This window comes from Podarcis cretensis (assembly GCF_951804945.1).
Source record: "Podarcis cretensis genome assembly, chromosome: 12".
In the NCBI taxonomy this organism is placed as follows: Eukaryota; Metazoa; Chordata; class Lepidosauria; order Squamata; family Lacertidae; genus Podarcis; species Podarcis cretensis.
Genome location: NC_137181.1, coordinates 9,869,087 through 9,886,528, shown reverse-complemented (window position 1 = coordinate 9,886,528; position 17,442 = coordinate 9,869,087). Strand labels below are relative to the sequence as shown.

At 41.7% G+C, this 17,442-nt stretch overlaps 1 protein-coding gene and 1 long non-coding RNA gene across 4 annotated transcripts in view; one reads left to right on the top strand and one right to left on the bottom strand.

Annotated features, from left to right (window-relative positions):
• The window catches only part of TTC21A (tetratricopeptide repeat domain 21A), a 32,716-nt gene that overhangs the window by 14,909 nt on the left and 365 nt on the right, over window positions 1-17,442 (top strand). The window contains exons 12-28 of one of the 2 annotated variants that reach the window (XM_079996393.1): window positions 63-192; window positions 1,549-1,706; window positions 1,876-2,088; window positions 3,375-3,613; window positions 5,669-5,741; window positions 6,005-6,115; window positions 6,720-6,858; window positions 7,913-8,019; window positions 8,712-8,900; window positions 9,536-9,646; window positions 10,794-10,875; window positions 11,146-11,296; window positions 12,438-12,602; window positions 14,260-14,455; window positions 15,392-15,616; window positions 15,755-15,875; window positions 17,057-17,124. In XM_079996393.1, the coding sequence (XP_079852519.1) occupies window positions 63-192; window positions 1,549-1,706; window positions 1,876-2,088; window positions 3,375-3,613; window positions 5,669-5,741; window positions 6,005-6,115; window positions 6,720-6,858; window positions 7,913-8,019; window positions 8,712-8,900; window positions 9,536-9,646; window positions 10,794-10,875; window positions 11,146-11,296; window positions 12,438-12,602; window positions 14,260-14,455; window positions 15,392-15,616; window positions 15,755-15,875; window positions 17,057-17,124 (2,478 nt within the window). The remainder of the gene's footprint in view (window positions 1-62; window positions 193-1,548; window positions 1,707-1,875; window positions 2,089-3,374; window positions 3,614-5,668; window positions 5,742-6,004; window positions 6,116-6,719; window positions 6,859-7,912; window positions 8,020-8,711; window positions 8,901-9,535; window positions 9,647-10,793; window positions 10,876-11,145; window positions 11,297-12,437; window positions 12,603-14,259; window positions 14,456-15,391; window positions 15,617-15,754; window positions 15,876-17,056; window positions 17,125-17,442) is intronic. The other variant, XM_079996394.1, reaches the window with a different exon arrangement.
• LOC307199351 lies at window positions 11,303-17,083 on the bottom strand. Of its 2 annotated transcripts, XR_013831914.1 has the most exons (3): window positions 17,037-17,083; window positions 15,181-15,307; window positions 11,303-12,321 (listed from the first exon to the last, which is right to left on the bottom strand). It is a non-coding gene; the product is annotated as an uncharacterized lncRNA (long non-coding RNA). The 2 variants fall into 2 exon arrangements; XR_013831915.1 differs by lacking the exon at window positions 11,303-12,321 and having other exon boundaries at window positions 15,176-15,307.

The following is a 17,442-nucleotide window of genomic DNA, read 5'->3' as shown; positions in this document are numbered from 1 at the left end:
ATCAATTTTACCCTGTATTTTATTTTTCTGGAAAATAATGCAATTTCACATTCTCTCCGTAGCCTCGGTTACCAGGTCAGGTTTTATCTTCACTTCTGAAGCAAGTAACTATAATTTTGAATCCACTTGTGAAAGCCACCCCTGGAATGATTGAGCCTCTTTATCTAATGGCACAGGTTAAATATTTATCAGGTAAATTGAGTTCTGAGTGTCTACTCAAGAAAAAAGTAAAAAATGCTTATGGATTTTAGGTTGCTGGGAGTTGCTTTCAGGGAATGAGCTTTTTAACTATTATTGTTGTTTCCCGCCCTTCACCTTAAGTTCCTGGGGTGGGTTACAGCAATTAAAACACAATATTACAAACAGTTTAAAACAATTTAACTGCAACTGAATTAAAAAGTCCAAGCTTCTTATTAACCTAAGAAGCAATAATGCTTCTGATCCTTGACTTGGGGATACAAAGATCAAAGACAAAGGGGAAGAGTCAGAGCTACACACGATACAATCCCCAAGAGAGCAAAACCACATTAAAAATGAGGGGTTGGTCCAGTTCCCAACTGAGCTCACAGCTCGCCTTGCACTACTGGAGGGAAGATAGCACAAATCTCAATTCTCACGAACAATAAATATGAAGAAAACAGTATTTAAAAGCGCACTCAGGGTGTGAACCCATCTTTGGAATTTGCATGTCATACCAGATAATCTGGTATTTTTGTATGCCATTTGGGTAAGGACTGTAGCTCAGTGGTAGAACATCTGCTTTGTATGCATAAGGTCTCAGGTTCAATACCTGAGGGGGAAACTCTATCTTAAACCCTGAAAAGCTGCTGCCAGTTAGCATAGACCAGGCTTCCTCAACCTCGGCCCTCCAGATGTTTTTGGCCTACAACTCCCATGATCCCTAGCTAGCAGGACCAATGGTCAGGGATGATGAGAACTGTAGTCTCAAAACATCTGAAGGGCCAAGGTTGAAGAAGCCTGGTGTAGACAGTACTGAGCTAGATGGACCATTGATCTGATTGGATGTACAGCAGCTTCCTATATAAGATGCTTGTTCACCCATCAGTCATGCTCCCTCATGCTTTTGAGCAGGCTACTTTTTTAAAAAAAAAATCATGTGTGTATTTCTTTACAAACTTATCCTTTGCTTTATTAAAAACAAAACCTGTAAATGTTTATAAAACAGTTGCAAAACTGGTTGGTGATATCATAGGAACTAAGCTGCCAATACACCTTTCACAGTTGTTTTTACTCTAATTCAAACCGAAACTGAACTGAATTCAAACTGAAATTGCTACAGACATGGAGAACCAAGTTTTCAGATCTCAGCAGACGAAACAGTACATATTGTAATCACCATTGTTCATTACTGCTCCAAAAATATTCCATCTGTCTTCACCTTAACCACACTGAATAGCATGGGATCAAGTTAGTAAACTGTTGTGCTTACTCAGGAAGGCCTACATAAGATTAAGTAAAGTATAACTTGGTTTTTGTAAAAAAAAATGGCATGTTGAGAGCAAAACAACATGTTAGGCTATTTTGCAGGAGAACTAGAAACTGCCCAGGGTACTCTGCAGCGTTGTTTAGAATTGGATCCGACATCAACAGATGCCAATCTTCTTATGGCCCAGATCCACCTCTCTCAAGGAAACATCAAAGAATGTGTGCATTCACTTGAAATAGGAGTCAGCTACAATTTTCAGGTAAGATGGAGCCCAAAAGGAACAATGTAAATGCTTGTGAGTACCAAGCTTACAAGGCTTTTCCTTGTTACTCTACATGCATGTGACCAGTACACATGCAAAAAAAAATTTAGGATGAAGTTTGCATTGGATGTTCTTACTAATGTCACTTTTTTCATATTTTGGGCAGCTTCGTGATTCTCCATGGTATCACTTCATCAGGGCTAGAGCGCTGAATAAAGCTGGAGAGTATCCTGAAGCCATAAAAGTCTTAAAAATGCTTATCAGTTTACCTCAAATGAAAGGGGAAGCTAAGAAAGGCCAGGGCCCCCGTATAGTTATAAGTGAACAAGTCTCCATCTATCTGGAACTCGCTGAAGCTCTTCGATTCAACGGGGAACTGGTAAGAAGTTCTATATATTATCTGCTCAGTAAATGTGATGTCTAATATTTTTAAAGGAAGCAAGACCCTCTGGGGTAAAGAGCAAACCTGATGAACTCACTCATTTTAAAAGTAAACTGGTCAAAAATAAACTGGAGAAACTATCAATTACATAAATTCAGATGTTCTTTTATGTTATTTGAAGGGAAGATTATTGGAAATGATATCTGCAAGAGGTTGAATCAGATCCTGCAGTTTTATTCAAAACCTAATGGGCTTATCTGTCCTGAGCCCATTCACTGGTAGCGGATTCAGGACACAATGGGAAGGACTTGCGTCAGGCAGCGCATTATACCATTGTCTTTTGGAACTCCCATTTCAAAAGGCAGCAATTTTGATAGAACCATAGAATTGCAGGTTGCTACAGTGCAGGAGATGGGACGCGGGTGGTGCTGTGGGTTGAACCATAGAGCCTAGGGCTTGCCAATCAGAAGGTTGGCAGTTCAAATCCCTGCAATGGGGTGAGCTCCCATTGCTCGGTCCCTGCTCCTGCCAACCTAGCAGTTTGAAAGTATGTCAAACTGCAAGTAGATAAATAGGTACCACATCGGCGGGAAAGTAAACGGCATTTCCGTGCGCTGCTCTGGTTCATCAGAAGCGGCTTAGTCATGCTGGCCACATGACCCGGAAGCTTTACGTCGGTTCCCACAACTAGTAAAGCAAGATGAGCGCCGCAACCCCAGAGTCGGCCACGACTGGACCTAATGGTCAGGGGTCCCTTTACCTTTACAATGCAGGAATCTCAACTAAAGCATCCATGACAGGTGGCCATCCAACCTCTGCTTAAAAACCTCCAATGAAGGAGAGTCCACCATCATGCGAGTGAGTCAAATGATTTCTTTCTGAATATTTGAGTCTTTGTTCATGGAATTCAAATAGATCAGTAACTTGCCTTGTATTAGGGGAAAGCATATAAGGAATACAATGGTTAAAATAATAGATAAAAGCTGAGGTTTGAACCAGGAAGTCTCCAGTTCAAATTTTGCCTTTCATGAACTCACACATCAAACCACTCTCAGCTTCAGTTCTCTGCAATATGGTGATAGTAATACTGATCTGCTTTACAGAGCTGTTATAAAGTTGACTGAGATTAATGTATATAGAGGGTTTTGAGTGTTCAAAAAGTGCTATATAAATGTTAATTCTTCTTCTTATTATTATTATTAGTAGCAGCAGCAGTAGCATTACCTTTTCTATGTAGCATTTAAGTTTTTGAAGAATTTCCATGTATTGTTTTAACATTCTAGCATGAAGCTACTAAGATAATGCAAGATGCCATTATTGAATTTAATGGGACATCAGAAGAAACCCGCGTCATGGTTGCTAATGTAGATTTGGCTCTCAGCAAAGGGGAAGTTGATTCAGCCCTAACTATGCTAAGGAATGTCACACCATGCCAGCCGTATTACACTGAGGTTAAGGAAAAAATGGCTCAGATATACCTTCAAGTTCGAAAGGATAAGAGACTGTATATTGGATGCTATTGGTAATGTTAATTTTGCTTTATGCAAGTATTCTTTTTCATATTTTGCTTGAGGTGCAGGAATGAATCCAGAGCATCAGAGCAAGGATTATTTGAGAGACTTATCAGAACCTTCAGGGACGCAGGTGGCGCTGTGGGTTAAAGCCTCAGCGCCTAGGGCTTGCCGATCGAAAGGTCGGCGGTTCGAATCCCTGCGGCGGGGTGCGCTCCCGCTGCTCGGTCCCAGCGCCTGCCAACCTAGCAGTTTGAAAGCACCTCCGGGTGCAAGTAGATAAATAGGGACCGCTTACCAGCGGGAAGGTAAATGGCGTTTCCGTGTGCGGCTCTGGCTCGCCAGAGCAGCGATGTCACGCTGGCCACGTGACCCGGAAGTGTCTCCGGACAGCGCTGGCCCCTGGCCTCTTAAGTGAGATGGGCGCACAACCCCAGAGTCTGTCAAGACTGGCCCATACGGGCAGGGGTACCTTTACCTTTTTTATCAGAACCTTTAAGAACAGAGGTGCCTAACCTTTGCAGTGCAAGGCCTGCAAAGTTAGCCACTGCTCTGAGGATCACATGCCACTGATGGGCATGGCTAATACACACAGACCACATTCACTCAGACAGCCCCACAGCCTCATCCTTCTTTCAAACAGTAGTGTAGCAGGGGGCGATTCTTCCCCATCAAACCACTGTGTTGGGAGGACAGATTTTCCTTCTCCAAGTACAGCACTGTGATAACAGACCCTCCAAGTGTCCCTATTTTCCAGTGACATTTTGATTTAGAGAAGCCATCCCAGTTTCTGATTTGATCCCGGAATGTCCTGCTTTTCCTTAGGACATCCCTATTTTCACTGGAGAAATGTTGGAGGGTATGGAGTTATTTGACCCTCAGGCCGTCTGAAGGCAATCCTGTATCAGGGCGGTTTTAAAAAATGTTTTATTATGTTTTTATATATGTTGGAAGCCACCCAGAGTGGCTGGGGCAACCCAGTCAGATGGTTTGGTACAAATAGTAAAATTATCATTATGGAATGGGATATCCCTGTTTTCAGTGGAGAAATGTTGGAGAGTATGTGTGATGAAGAGGAAAAACATTTTCTGTTCTTCAGGCAAACCTCTATTCCTAACACAGCAATGTATTGGGGAGGAAAGCCCCCATCTGCTTACTTTTCAAAGACGCCTTCTTCTGATTCAGCACCATTGCTAGGAGCTCTTAGCACTCGGGAAACAGGAATATGTGCTTTTTCACTCTTACAATATCTTACTTTATTGGATGATCATTGGTTCTAGTATTAATTAAAGAGGAATAAAAAAAAATCTCTACCTACTTTCTCCAAACCATGTGTAATTTTATACCCCTCTATCATTTTTTTTAAATTTTATAAATTTTATACATTGCTTGATTGTAAATAAAAACACACACTCTCAAAGCAGTTTACAAAAAGGTAAAACAATAAAATAAAGAAAAATATACTTAAAATGTATAAAAAGTGAAAATACTAAAGCAGTTTAAAATTCACCTTAACTTTGTTAGCATCTGAGTAGACTTTTCGAAACAATGTTTTTTAGCTGGTGCTGAAAAGAGTACAGTACCTCTATCATATACCCATCTTCATTCTTTCCCCTCAAAACTACAAAGCCCCAAATGTTGGAACATCTCAAAGGGGAGGTGTTGTAGCCCTTTGATCATTTTTGTATGACCTTAAACATTACACTTTCCCCCAGAGTCAGTTCAGCAGACAGTCATCAGGTGTAGAAAAGTGGAATTATGCATATGCATGTATGGATGAGGCTTTAATGTACTATAAGTGGAGCACCAGTTGCTCACTTCTTCAGGATGTGGTGCAAAGTGACCTCGCATATATCTGATCCTGCAAACCAGGTTATGTTTGAAGGGTAATTCACTGGCTTTATTCTGGTGTTGTTTGGGGGTTCATAATCTGTAGCTGTATCCATTTTAGGGACTATTACAGTTAAGGCTGCTGTGCCAATTTAAAAGTGTGAAGCTCTAAAATCATCTTGTGTATACTGAGTCTGTTTGTCATTTCTTAAATGACATTCCATTTTTTAATCTAGTGAGTTGTGTGAAAACATGCCAAGTCCTCATACAAGCCTTCTCTTGGGGGATGCCTACATGAATATTCAAGAGGTCAGTGTACAGTGATAAAATGCAAATTTTATACCTAAAAAAACTAAAATGCTACCCAACTCCCAATTGAAATTGAAACTAAGACTGTAGTCCTGTGCATTGTTACTTGACAGTTACACCTGTTGAACTCAGTAGGCCTGACTTGCAAGTAAACATGCATAGGATCAATCTACTCATCACTGAAGAACACCAAACAAAAAACTCCAAAAATAACTATATTAATATTACAAAAATAACTGCAATTTTTCTGTCACTTATTATAGCCTGAGAAAGCTTTGGAAGTTTATGAAGCAGCTCAGAAGAAGAATCCTTTGGATGCAACAGTAGCAAGGAAAATTGGGAAAGCTTTTGTGTCCACCCATCAGTATAACAAGGTTGAGAAATAGATGGTTCTTTTTGCTAAAAATTGTTCAGGTCCAAGCCAGGGAAGCAAGCAGCCTGGTGTCTTCTCTTGATCCATCCAACGAATAGAGTTTTTACAGCAGTCTGTATTCACATGTGTATTTTGAGACATGGCCTGGGATCAGTCTGCTTGGTTTCAGAGTTCCAAGGTGTCAAGTAAGGAATTTATACATTGATTCAACTATGTATGTGTATCCTAGGAGACAAATGGGGATGTCTACTCAGTTTCAAAAGAAAAGAAAAAATAGATCTAAGTTACACAAACAGAAGAATTTGGTATAGCTCTTACTGGGCTTTGTCACATCAGGCTAGTGGTTGGTGGCTGTGTGTTTGAATGCTTCCCCATTTTAAAAATCTTATCAGGGAGATGTATTTTAACCTAGCCCTCTCCCTGATATTATTTTTTTTCCTCATGCAGGAAGTTTTTCTTACATTGGAGAACATTAAATCTGCAGCAGAATGTAACAAACCAGTATAAGCAGCACAGCTCTAAGACTTGCAAATATCACAAAATATGTGTTTCATTTGTAACTCATAGCTGAAGTTAATCTGTTCACATGTACTAATTTATTTCAGGCTGTCAATTACTATGAAGTTGCTCTAAAAATGAGTGAGCAGGACTTCTTGTGCCATGATCTTGCCGATCTCCTGTTGAAGCTCAAAAAATTTGGCAAAGCAGAGAAAGTTCTAAACCAAGCACTAGATCATGACCCTGGTAACGTCTCTCTCTCTCTTTTTTTGGAATCTTCCACTGGAGCTTTCATCTTGACTTAAAGCATAAACATATTTTCTGCATGCCTAGACATTTGGAGAGGAACAGCCCCAGCGAAATGACACCCTAGTGCTGTCACATTGAAAGATCCTGATTGGCCACTTGTTTATGACAAGATATTAAACAATCCTACTGTTTGCAGAGCAGTGTGTTAACACTTGTTCCACAAGGGATGAATAATAATTCATGTCACTGTGTGTGGTATTACTCCTTTTTGGGTATGCCTGACACCAGTCAAATGCTAATGATGCAAGTATCCTCTAGAGAGAACACACCATTTGAATGGCAATGCCCATCAACTTTGTGGGGGCAGCCCCCTCAAATATTTTATTGGGGGGCAAAGACTCCTCAGCCCCTAGGAGTTGACTCCTATGTTCCAAGGCAATATCAGTTCAGCTTCCTAAGTTCTCACCAGTTCTTTCAGCACATCTGTACAAAATTACTTGTCCAGCCCTTAAACCATAACAATTCCAGTAAAATGTTTTTCTTTCTAGCTACTACCTAGGAGTAAGGTAAAGGTAAAGGTACCCCTGCCCGTATGGGCCAGTCTTGACAGACTCTAGGGTTGTGCGCTCATCTCACTCTAGAGGCCGGAAGCCAGCGCTGTCCGCAGACACTTCCGGGTCACGTGGCCAGCGTGACGAAGCTGCTCTGGCGAGCCAGCACCAGTGCAGCACATGGAACGCCATTTACCTTCCCGCTAGAAAGCAGTACCTATTTATCTACTTACACTTAACTGTGTTTTCGAACTGCTAGGTGGGCAGGAGCTGGGACCGAACGACGGGAGCTCACCCCGCCGCGGGGATTCGAACCGCCGACCATGCGATCAGCAAGTCCTAGGCGCTGAGGTTTTACCCACAGAGCCACCCGTGTCCCTTACCTAGGAGTATTGTTGGTCATTAAACTTTTGCACTGCAGAAAATCATAGCCAGTGTTTTACTGATGGTCGAAACACCATACTGGTATAAAATAATGATTGCTTTGTTTAATTTTGCAGTTGACGATCTGCCATCAATGAAGAAGGATGTTAGGAACCTGATGTTACTAGCAAAGATTTGTGAGACAACTAAAAGAGGAGAAGTTGTTCTGGATACTCTGAACATGGTAGAAAACCAATGTTGTATAAGCCTCATGTACTCCTGGGGATGATTCTAAAGTGGTTTCTGAAATAAATATAAATAATAAATAGACTTGGGTTTTTAACCCAAGTTTGAATTAAGTAGAAACTTTTTATACTAATTAACTAATTCTAATACAGTTTAAAGACTGTGTAACTTACAGTATACTTCAGATACAGAAGTAGACCAACTGGAAGGAAGTAGTACAGTGGTGCCCTGCAAGACGAATGCCTCGCAAGATGGAAAACCCGCTAGACGAAAGGGTTTTCCATTTTGGAAGTGCTTCGCAAAACGAATTTCCTATGGGCTTGCTTCGCAAGACGAAAATGTCTTGCGAGTTCCTGCGGGTTTTTTTCCTCCCCCCCCCCTTTTCCTAAGCCGCTAAGCCGCTTATCAGCTGATCCGCTAAGCCGCTTAACAGCTGATCCGCTAAACCCCTAAGCCGCTAATAGCGCTAACCCGCTAAGCCACTAATGGGCTTGCTCCGCAAGACGAAAAAACCGCAAGACGAAGAGACTCGCGGAACGGATTCTTTTCGTCTTGCGAGGCACCACTGTACAAAGCACTAAATAGAATGCTTATTCAGCAGTCCTCATTCTTGTATACAATATCTAATAAAGATGCTAGGATGGGTATACCCCACAATGCCTTCACTTGGTATATTTGTTCATTTTTAAGGCATATGACATCCAGCAAAGGATACTGAAGCGTGTCCGTGTAGAGCAGCCTGAATTGATTCCTTCCCAGAAACAGGTGTTGTTAATGATCTGTGTACAGTTTGCCAAGTTCTACCAAGCAGAGAAGGAATATGAAAAAGCTTTGAAGTACTACACGGAAGCTCTATCCTGCGTTCCAACTGATAGTAAGGTAAACATGATCTTCGGGCTCCAACTGAAAGGAATGCAAAGGAATGTCTGTACTAAGGTTGAGTAAAACGTTCCCTACCCAGCCTTTCTGGTTGTTGGGATTATTGCAATAAACAAATGTTTGATTCATTTCATTCTGCATGCTCCAGATCATTTAACACGGCTTATCTATGCCTCAACTTTCAAAGAGACTAGGATTCATCTTGTTATTTATTGTTATGTATTGGTTGCTTTTTCTTGCCAAAGGCAACTCAAAGCAATTTACAACAAAGTGTGTGTATTCAAAACATGTTAGTGGATCAAACAGGGAAAATGGATTACGTAGGACTGAAGGTGCAAATTCTAAACAGTGAGGCCTAAGCCTTCGGACCCAAGTCCAGGGCCCTGCAGTGACCACCCAGAGAGTGTCAGATGTTGGGGGCATTGGCAAATGGGCTGATACTGGCATGCTGAGGCCCACTGATGCCGATCACCAGTTATCTGTCCTTAATTTTTTTATTTAAAAAATCCATTTTATAGACAGGGAGTGAGTTCTATGGAATGAGGACTATAAACATCTGCCACAATTATCATTACCAAAATGATCATTACCAAAGATCCATTGCTGCTTAAAATACTTTTCCATTTTATTTTCAGATAATGTTGGAATTAGCTCAGCTGTATTTGATGCAAGAAGATACAGAGCAGTGTGAGCATTATTGTACTCTCCTGCTTCAAGATGACGAGAGCAATGAAATTGGAACAATGGTAAACACTGTTATTCTTTCTTCCACTAAACTTAAGCTTTGCTGGTGTACTGTATATCTTTATGAGCCACCAGGTAGGAGGGGTTTTGAAAAGCTTCTGAAGTAAAGCCCAACTGTTTCTACACACCTATGCAACTGTGTGGAAGGGATAGGAGGATTCACATCAGTCTTAAACTACACAATTTGGACTAACATATTAGTAACACAGAGCATGCTCAAACATTGTAATGTCTTTCAGATACCAAACAGTGCTTCCCCTTCCTGGATACTGCACCTCATACATCTATTATAGGTGCTTTAAAGAGCAGAAGGAGCTATTTTATATCAGAGTTTGCTTTGGGAAAGGCCTTTAACAGTGCAGGGAACCACTACTGAAGAAAATCGCTGCCTAAAGAGATATTTAATTTGATTTTGTATTGTCCCTCATGTATGAAAATGGTGGGTCAGAGAAGACTTATTGGTGGGTTGCCAATCAGCAGCTAAGGATGGAGATTGCAGATGGAGTTATAGAAATACACGTTCAGATCATAAGGGCGATGAGTGGGGAAGAAGAAATTAATACATACAGACAAGCATAAATAAACATGGTCAAGTCTGTCACACATATGCATGGGAACGTAGGGCCTTTGTAAACACAATGAACTACTGTACTTACTTTGATAGCATATGTGTTGGGGAAAAAAATACAAACCAAATAGAATCATAGACTTGTAGAATTGGAAGGGACCCTGCGTATCATCTAGTCCAACCAACTAGCTGCCTCATATGGGGACAGAACCAGCAACCTTGGTATTTTGAGCACTGTGCTCTAAACAACTGAGCTATTTCATGTTTTGTGACAACATTCATATTTTCCTGGGTATGTTGTGCATGCATACTATGTGTATAAGCAGTGGAACCTGTCACATGTGAATGTGTATGGTTTTCACTTGTTTTACAGTCGAGAAGTGCTGTCCATGTAAGAAATTGATCACATTTGAATCATCCCTCAATCCCTTGAATCACCCTGATACTAACACAGGGCTTCCATCCTGGAAGGCTGGATTTTCATAAACGTATTTATGACTTGTGAAAAGTAAAAAAATCTGGTCCTTTCTGAAGCATTGATACCATTTGGTCTGAGTGTGAAATACCTGTTCCTTTTCTAGATGATGGCCAACCTTATGTTCAGAAAAGAGGCATACGAAGAAGCTATAAGTCTGTACCGGAATGTTCTGGAGAAATCTCCAGGTATTTTGTAGCATTTATATACTGGAGGGTTTTTTTTGGGGGGGGGGCAAAAAAAGGGCCTCTAAAGCATCTCATGAGATAAATACAGTAAACAGGAGCATTTTGATGAAAGGGTGTCTGTGTGTCTAGATGGGTGCATGACAAAATGCAGATTTGTTTGTTTCTTCATTTCTCAACAGAAGAGTGTTTCTTCTTTCAGACTCTTATATGTGAACAAATTATCTGTGAAATAAGTTGGAAATACATATTTTTAAAATTGTGTGCTTTTAGATAACTTCTTGGTCATGGAGAATTTGATTGATTTACTGAGAAGAAGTGGTAAACTTGATGAAGCAACACACTTTTTTGAACTGGCCAAGAGAAAATCACCTCGAACAGCTTTGGATCCCGGTTATAACTACTGCATGGGACTTTATTGCTGGTAAATCATAGAAACCAGTACTAATGGGAGTCACAGACCAAAGGCCCAGCCAGAAATGATGAGGGTGATCCATGATAAAGATCTCTTGTTGCTTAGAAGCTACTGGGGAGAAGGGAATTTGGAACATAACCATTGCACTGTGGGAGACAATTTAGTGGCTCTTTCTTCCTGTGCTGTTCTTCACTGCAAGTACTCTCGTCTCCAAGTTGCTATTTGTCCTCTTTCTGTGAGTGAAAACATAGGGTACTTCCAGACATGGGTTTAAGAATGTGAATGAGTCATGATTTCGCAAATGGGTAGTTGGCAACAAGTTTGGTTAAATAAATAAAAAACTTAATGGATAAATCTGGATTAAATGGGAAGAATGGCCAGTGTTTTGAGGCCCAATGGCTATCTTGTGGAAGCTCTGAAAAAAATTGCATGCTTAAGGATTGCCAAGCCCTCAAACCAGTCTAGAAATATCCTTACCTGTGAGCTGGGAGGGGTGGTTTGCATCAGAAAAAATAGTACAGGTGGAAAGGTGTTTTGTTTTCTAAAAAGTTGTGCTGTGGTTCCAGTTCCAGGTCCTTGCAGGTGCTATGTTTTTGTTAATGTTCCTATTGTGAAAGTTCCTAACCATGAATCAATTGTGCCTCATCTGATACGGTCCTTAAATCCTGTGCAATAGCTCTGCACAAATAAACCAAGGAAACTCGTTGTACAGTCTCCTTAATAAACGTATCCTTTTTGTTTTTTCAAACTAGTGAGCTACTTTGTTTCCCCACTTGGAAGTATGCTTGAGAATTTGACCGCTCTTACTTTTACACACTTTTCAATTGCACACACTGGATTTGTTGTGCCTAGAATTTCCTTTGGCTTAAATAAAGTCTATCTCCTTTTTTTTCCTCATGGTCCCGCAATAGGAAATTTCTCGCTGCTTCTGACCAGTTCAACACAGAATTAAGTGCATCTGAGTTCTATGATTGCTTGCAGCTTAAGCACACTTTCCTCTTTATTGAATTGAGGCCGTCACCTTGCACTAAACCCTTAGATTGGATTTGGCAGGGAAGAAGAATATGTGGATATATGCTTGTTAACAAGACTGATATTTTAAGGGACTCACCTTTCACCTAGGTCTTCAATACTTTCTCCCCCCAAACAGGCACATGATGCAGCCCAATCAGGCACTGAAGTTCTTCAACAAAGCACGAAAGGATAGTGACTGGGGCCAGAAAGCCCTTGGCCATATGATTCAGATATGCCTAAATCCTGACAATGACATAATAGGCAGAGAGACTTTAGGAAACCAGAATACCATGGATACTAGGTAAGGAAAAGTCCTGTAACAGAATATGAAAATCACATTCTTAAAGTCAACTTGAAGTACAGGCATCCCCTCGTTTACACAGGGATTCCATTCTGGACCCCTGTGCACTTAAGTGAAATCACGTAAAGTAGGGAGCACCCTTTAACACCCTTTAAAAGCCCTCTCTGCCACTCCCTCTTCAATCCATGCCAAAAATACTGTATTCAAAAATATCCAAAACTAGAATTGAAACTCGGGGGCCCAGTGGTGGAGCATATGCCCACGCTGCCCAGGGCAGGCACCCCCCCATTCCCCAGAGTTCAGGGTAAGAGAGTGGTTGAGTTACTGCTGCTCACTCTTAGTGTATTTTTAGTCTTTGTTGGAAGCCACCCAGAGTGGCTGGGGAAACACAGCCAGATAGGTGGGGCACAAATAAATTATTATTATTATTATTATTATTATTATTATTATTATTATGGCAGAGACATCACCTTGCCAACAAAGGTCTGTATAGTTAAAGCTATGGTTTTCCCAGTAGTGATGTGTGGAAGTGAGAGCTGGATCATAAAGAATGCTGATTGCCGAAGAATTGATGCTTTTGAATTATGGTGCTGGAGGAGACTCTTGAGAGTCCCATGGACTGCAAGAAGATCAAACCTATCCATTCTGAAGGAAATCAGCCCTGAGTGCTCACTGGAAAGAACAGATCGTGAAGCTAAGGCTCCAATACTTTGGTCACCTCATGAGAAGAGAAGACTCCCTGGAAAAGACCCTGATGTTGGGAAAGATGGAGGGCACAAGGAGAAGGGGACGACAGAGGACGAGATGGTTGGACAGTGTTGAAGCTACCAGCATGTGTTTGACCAAACTGTGGGGGGCAGTGGAAGACAGGAGTGCCTGGTGTGCTCTGGTCCATGGGGTCATGAAGAGTCAGACACAACTAAACAACAAATTATTATTATTATTATTACTACTCTCCTCCTGCTCTCCGCAGCCAGGTCAGATATGACCCAACAACGGAGCTGCTGTGACCACGGATGAGGAGGGTTGCTCTCTGCCGCTGGGTTGGAAGAGCTGCTGCCGCCAGGCATGAGGTGTACTGCCCATTAGCCTGCCATTTTGTTACCCCACTCAGTCATGACACCTGGGGTGGCTGCACCCACCGCACTCCCCTTCCTTCGCCTCTGCTGGGGCCAGCTGGAGGCTGCATGGGAAAGCGACTGTTGCTGTTGCGCTACCCTGCAACTAGCTGTTAGGTGGGGATGCTGAGCAGCTTAAACAAAGCCCGTTGCACCTCCGGCCTCTTTGGGGCTTCCTCCGCCTTCCAGAAATAGTGCTTCAGGTTAAGAACTTTGCTTCAGGATGAGAACAGAAATCGTGCTCCGGCAGCGCGGCAGCAGCAGGAAGCCCCATTAGCTAAAGTGGTGCTTCAGGTTAAGAACAGTTTCAGGTTAAGGACGGACCTCCGGAACGAATTAAGTACTTAACCCGAGGTATTGGGAGAGGGAGGAAGCAACTTGTATGTAGTCTTCTGCTGAACTCATAGCAGTTCCCTAGATTAGGATATAGGTGTATGTAAATGCTTTAATCTAAATCAAATAATGGTCATACTATTCTTATAGAGTCAAGAGAAGGTCTTTGATAGCCTAGGAAACAGAAACTGTTTTCTTCTTGCTAGTAATCTGAAGGAAAAGAAAGAATCTGAACAGCATGGCATACGTACAGCTGAGAAGCTTCTCAAAGAGTTTTATCCTCACTCACAAGAAGGGCAGAATCAAGTAGAGATGTTACAGAGCTACTGCTTAATGGCCACGAGAGAGACACATAATGTGGAGAAGGCCCTGAAAGTATTTACTGAAATGTGCCAAAATGAGGTAAAGATAGTTTCTTCCATGAGTGGTAACCAGCTTGGAGAGGACATTTCTATTTATGGTAGTGGCTGCTGGCTAACAGTAAAAAAAGCACTGGGTATTCCTATGGATGTTTGACACCAGAAACTGTAGTATATTGCTATCTCATAGATGAGACTCCTTAGGGATTATGGGAGTTGTAGTCTAAAATAACTGGAGGGCCTCAGGTTGGGGAAAGCTTCTGTATAATGACAAGCTACACCATGCAGTTTCTTTTGCGTGAGGTAGCAACATTTTATTTTTTCCGCACATACTGTATTTTCTGGCGTATAAGACTACTTTTTAACCCAGGAAAATCTTCTCAAAAGTCAGGGGTCGTCTTATACGCCGGCTACAGCAACAGTTCCTGCAGCAGCTCCCCACCAAAGGATAAAACGACAGCAAATTAAATCAGAGGACACCAAACTTCTAGATGAAGCAGAAATATGCTTGAAAAATGGCCCCAGAAGCCCCCAGCCACTGGGAAGTGGAGTGGATTTCCGAGCTGGACTGGAGATTGGTTTTTTTATTTTTTATTTGGTGTGCATTAGAAGAGGGGTAGTCTTATACGGCGAGTATATCCCAAACTCTATATTTTAACTGGAAAAGTTGGGGGGGGGTGTCATCTTATACGCCCAGTCGTCTTATACACCGGAAAATACGGTATATTTTCTTCACACCACTACTTTATGCCCATTTACGTAATGCACCTAAATCTTCAGTTTATTCAGACGGGATGCATAATCTGTTGCTACCCTTAGTCTGGTAGGCTCCTCACTGTTAGAAGGCCAAGACACTGATATTCTTTTACTTCATAAATTTCATATGCAAAATGATCTGTGATTATAAAAGAAAAGTGATGACAGTTAGCTGAATTGTTCATTTTAAAAACAAAACTTGTCTTTTATATATCTAAATCAGAGGGACAGCGTTTCAGCCGTTTTAGCAGTGTCTCAAGCATACATGCTTCTTAAGCAGCCACTCAAAGCCAGGAACCAGCTGAAGCGCTTGATGAAAGCAAAATGGAGTTTGACAGAAGCTGATGACTTAGAGAAGTGTTGGATTTTGTTGGCAGACAGCTACACTGCATGTGGGAAGTTTGACTGTGCAATTGAGCTAGTGAAGCGCTGCTTGCGGCACAATAAGGTAAGAGGCCGGGAGTCTATTATAGTGGCAGAAGCACTTCCCTCTGGATTGTGCTCTTAGAGAGAAAAAATGCTTAAAGAAAATACTAACAGCCCACGAGTGATTTGTTTTTGCACTATAATTTTTCTTTCTTTTAAGTCGTGCTCTAAAGCTTATGAATGCTTGGGATATATCGCAGAAAAGGAAAAGGCCTACAAAGATGCTGCAGCCAATTATGAATTAGCTTGGAAACATAGTCACCAAGCAAATCCTACTGTTGGTAAGTAAAAAAAGTTATTGCTTTGGTTCTATATCTTTGTGCTGAGGCAACAGTGAAATTGCTCTCAACCAGTTGTGGAAAATTGAGAGTCTAGCAGAAACAGAAGTACATGTGCAAAATACTAAAATAATAATAATAATAAATTTTATTTATATCCCGCCCTCCCCAGCCAAAGCCGGGCTCAGGGCGGCTAACAACAATAAAACAGTACAAAAGTACAGCACAAACAACACTCTAAAATCATTCATTATAAAATTAATTAAATTCAAGCCACTGGCCACCATTGGGCCAGAGCTCTGCGAAGATTGCCGAGGGAGGGAGTCAGGCTGTGCCCTGACCAAAGGCCTGGCGGAACAGCTCTGTCTTGCAGGCCCTGCGGAAAGATGTCAAGTCCCGCAGGGCCCTAGTCTCTTGTGACAGAGTGTTCCACCAGGTCGGAGCCACAGCCGAAAAAGCCCTGGCTCTAGTTGAGGCCAGCCTAACTTCTCTGTGGCCTGGGACCTTCAAGATGTTTTTATTTTAAGACCGTAAGTTTCTCTGTGGGGCATACCAGGAGAGGCGGTCCCGTAGGTACGAGGGTCCTAGGCCGTATAGGGCTTTAAAGGTTAAAACCAGCACCTTAAACCTGATCCTGTACTCCACCGGGAGCCAGTGCAGCTGGTATAGCACCGGGTGAATGTGATCTCGCAGCGAAGACCCCGTAAGGAGTCTCGCTGCAGCATTCTGCACCCGCTGGAGTTTCTGGGTCAGTCTCAAGGGCAGCCCCACGTAGAGCGAGTAATATTATTCCTGTTATCAGTAATATTATTTCTTATACCAGTTACCACCTACATATTGAACAGTACATTTTATAACTCTCCAGTTTAATAAAATATCATTTTGATCTAGTTTCTGCTTGTTTAATTTGCCAGGTTTATGATTCTTACAGTGCAATCCTGTGTATATCTAGGTAGAAGTAAAGCCCAACTCCCATCTGTGTAAAGGATTGCAACATTAACTAGTCATTGTATAGGTTTCTGATGTTATGCATGGCAATTATCTTCAGATTATTTTTAAAAAGCACTGAAGACATTAACTGCCCTTCCCACAAAATATTTTCACCGCGTCCATCATTTACTATTTTGTTTTTAGTTAGCAATTGATATTAAGCAGAACACTAACCTTTTCCTCTCTTGCTGTAGGATTTAAACTTGCTTTCAACTATCTAAAAGATAAGAGATACGTGGAAGCAATAGATGTGTGCCATGATGTAAGTTCTCCAAACATAAATCTGTAAACAGTGCTTGCCATAGACCAGCATTTTCAGTTTTTACTCTCAGGGCACCCTATTGCCCTTGATTTTGCAGTCATGCAACCCACTATGATTTTGCTCTGGAACCCCTCCGCCCAGGACAAAACTGAGTGAGGGTATGTCCAACACTTTCTTGCAGTTTCACATAGCTGCTAAAAACTGACTTTCAATGAAGCTAGTCTGCCTTTCCTGATCTTTTTGAGAAAAACGGCAAGCTTCTGTGTTCCTAGGAACACAAGGCTGGATCTATCGTAAGTTGCACTTAGTTGTCAGTGA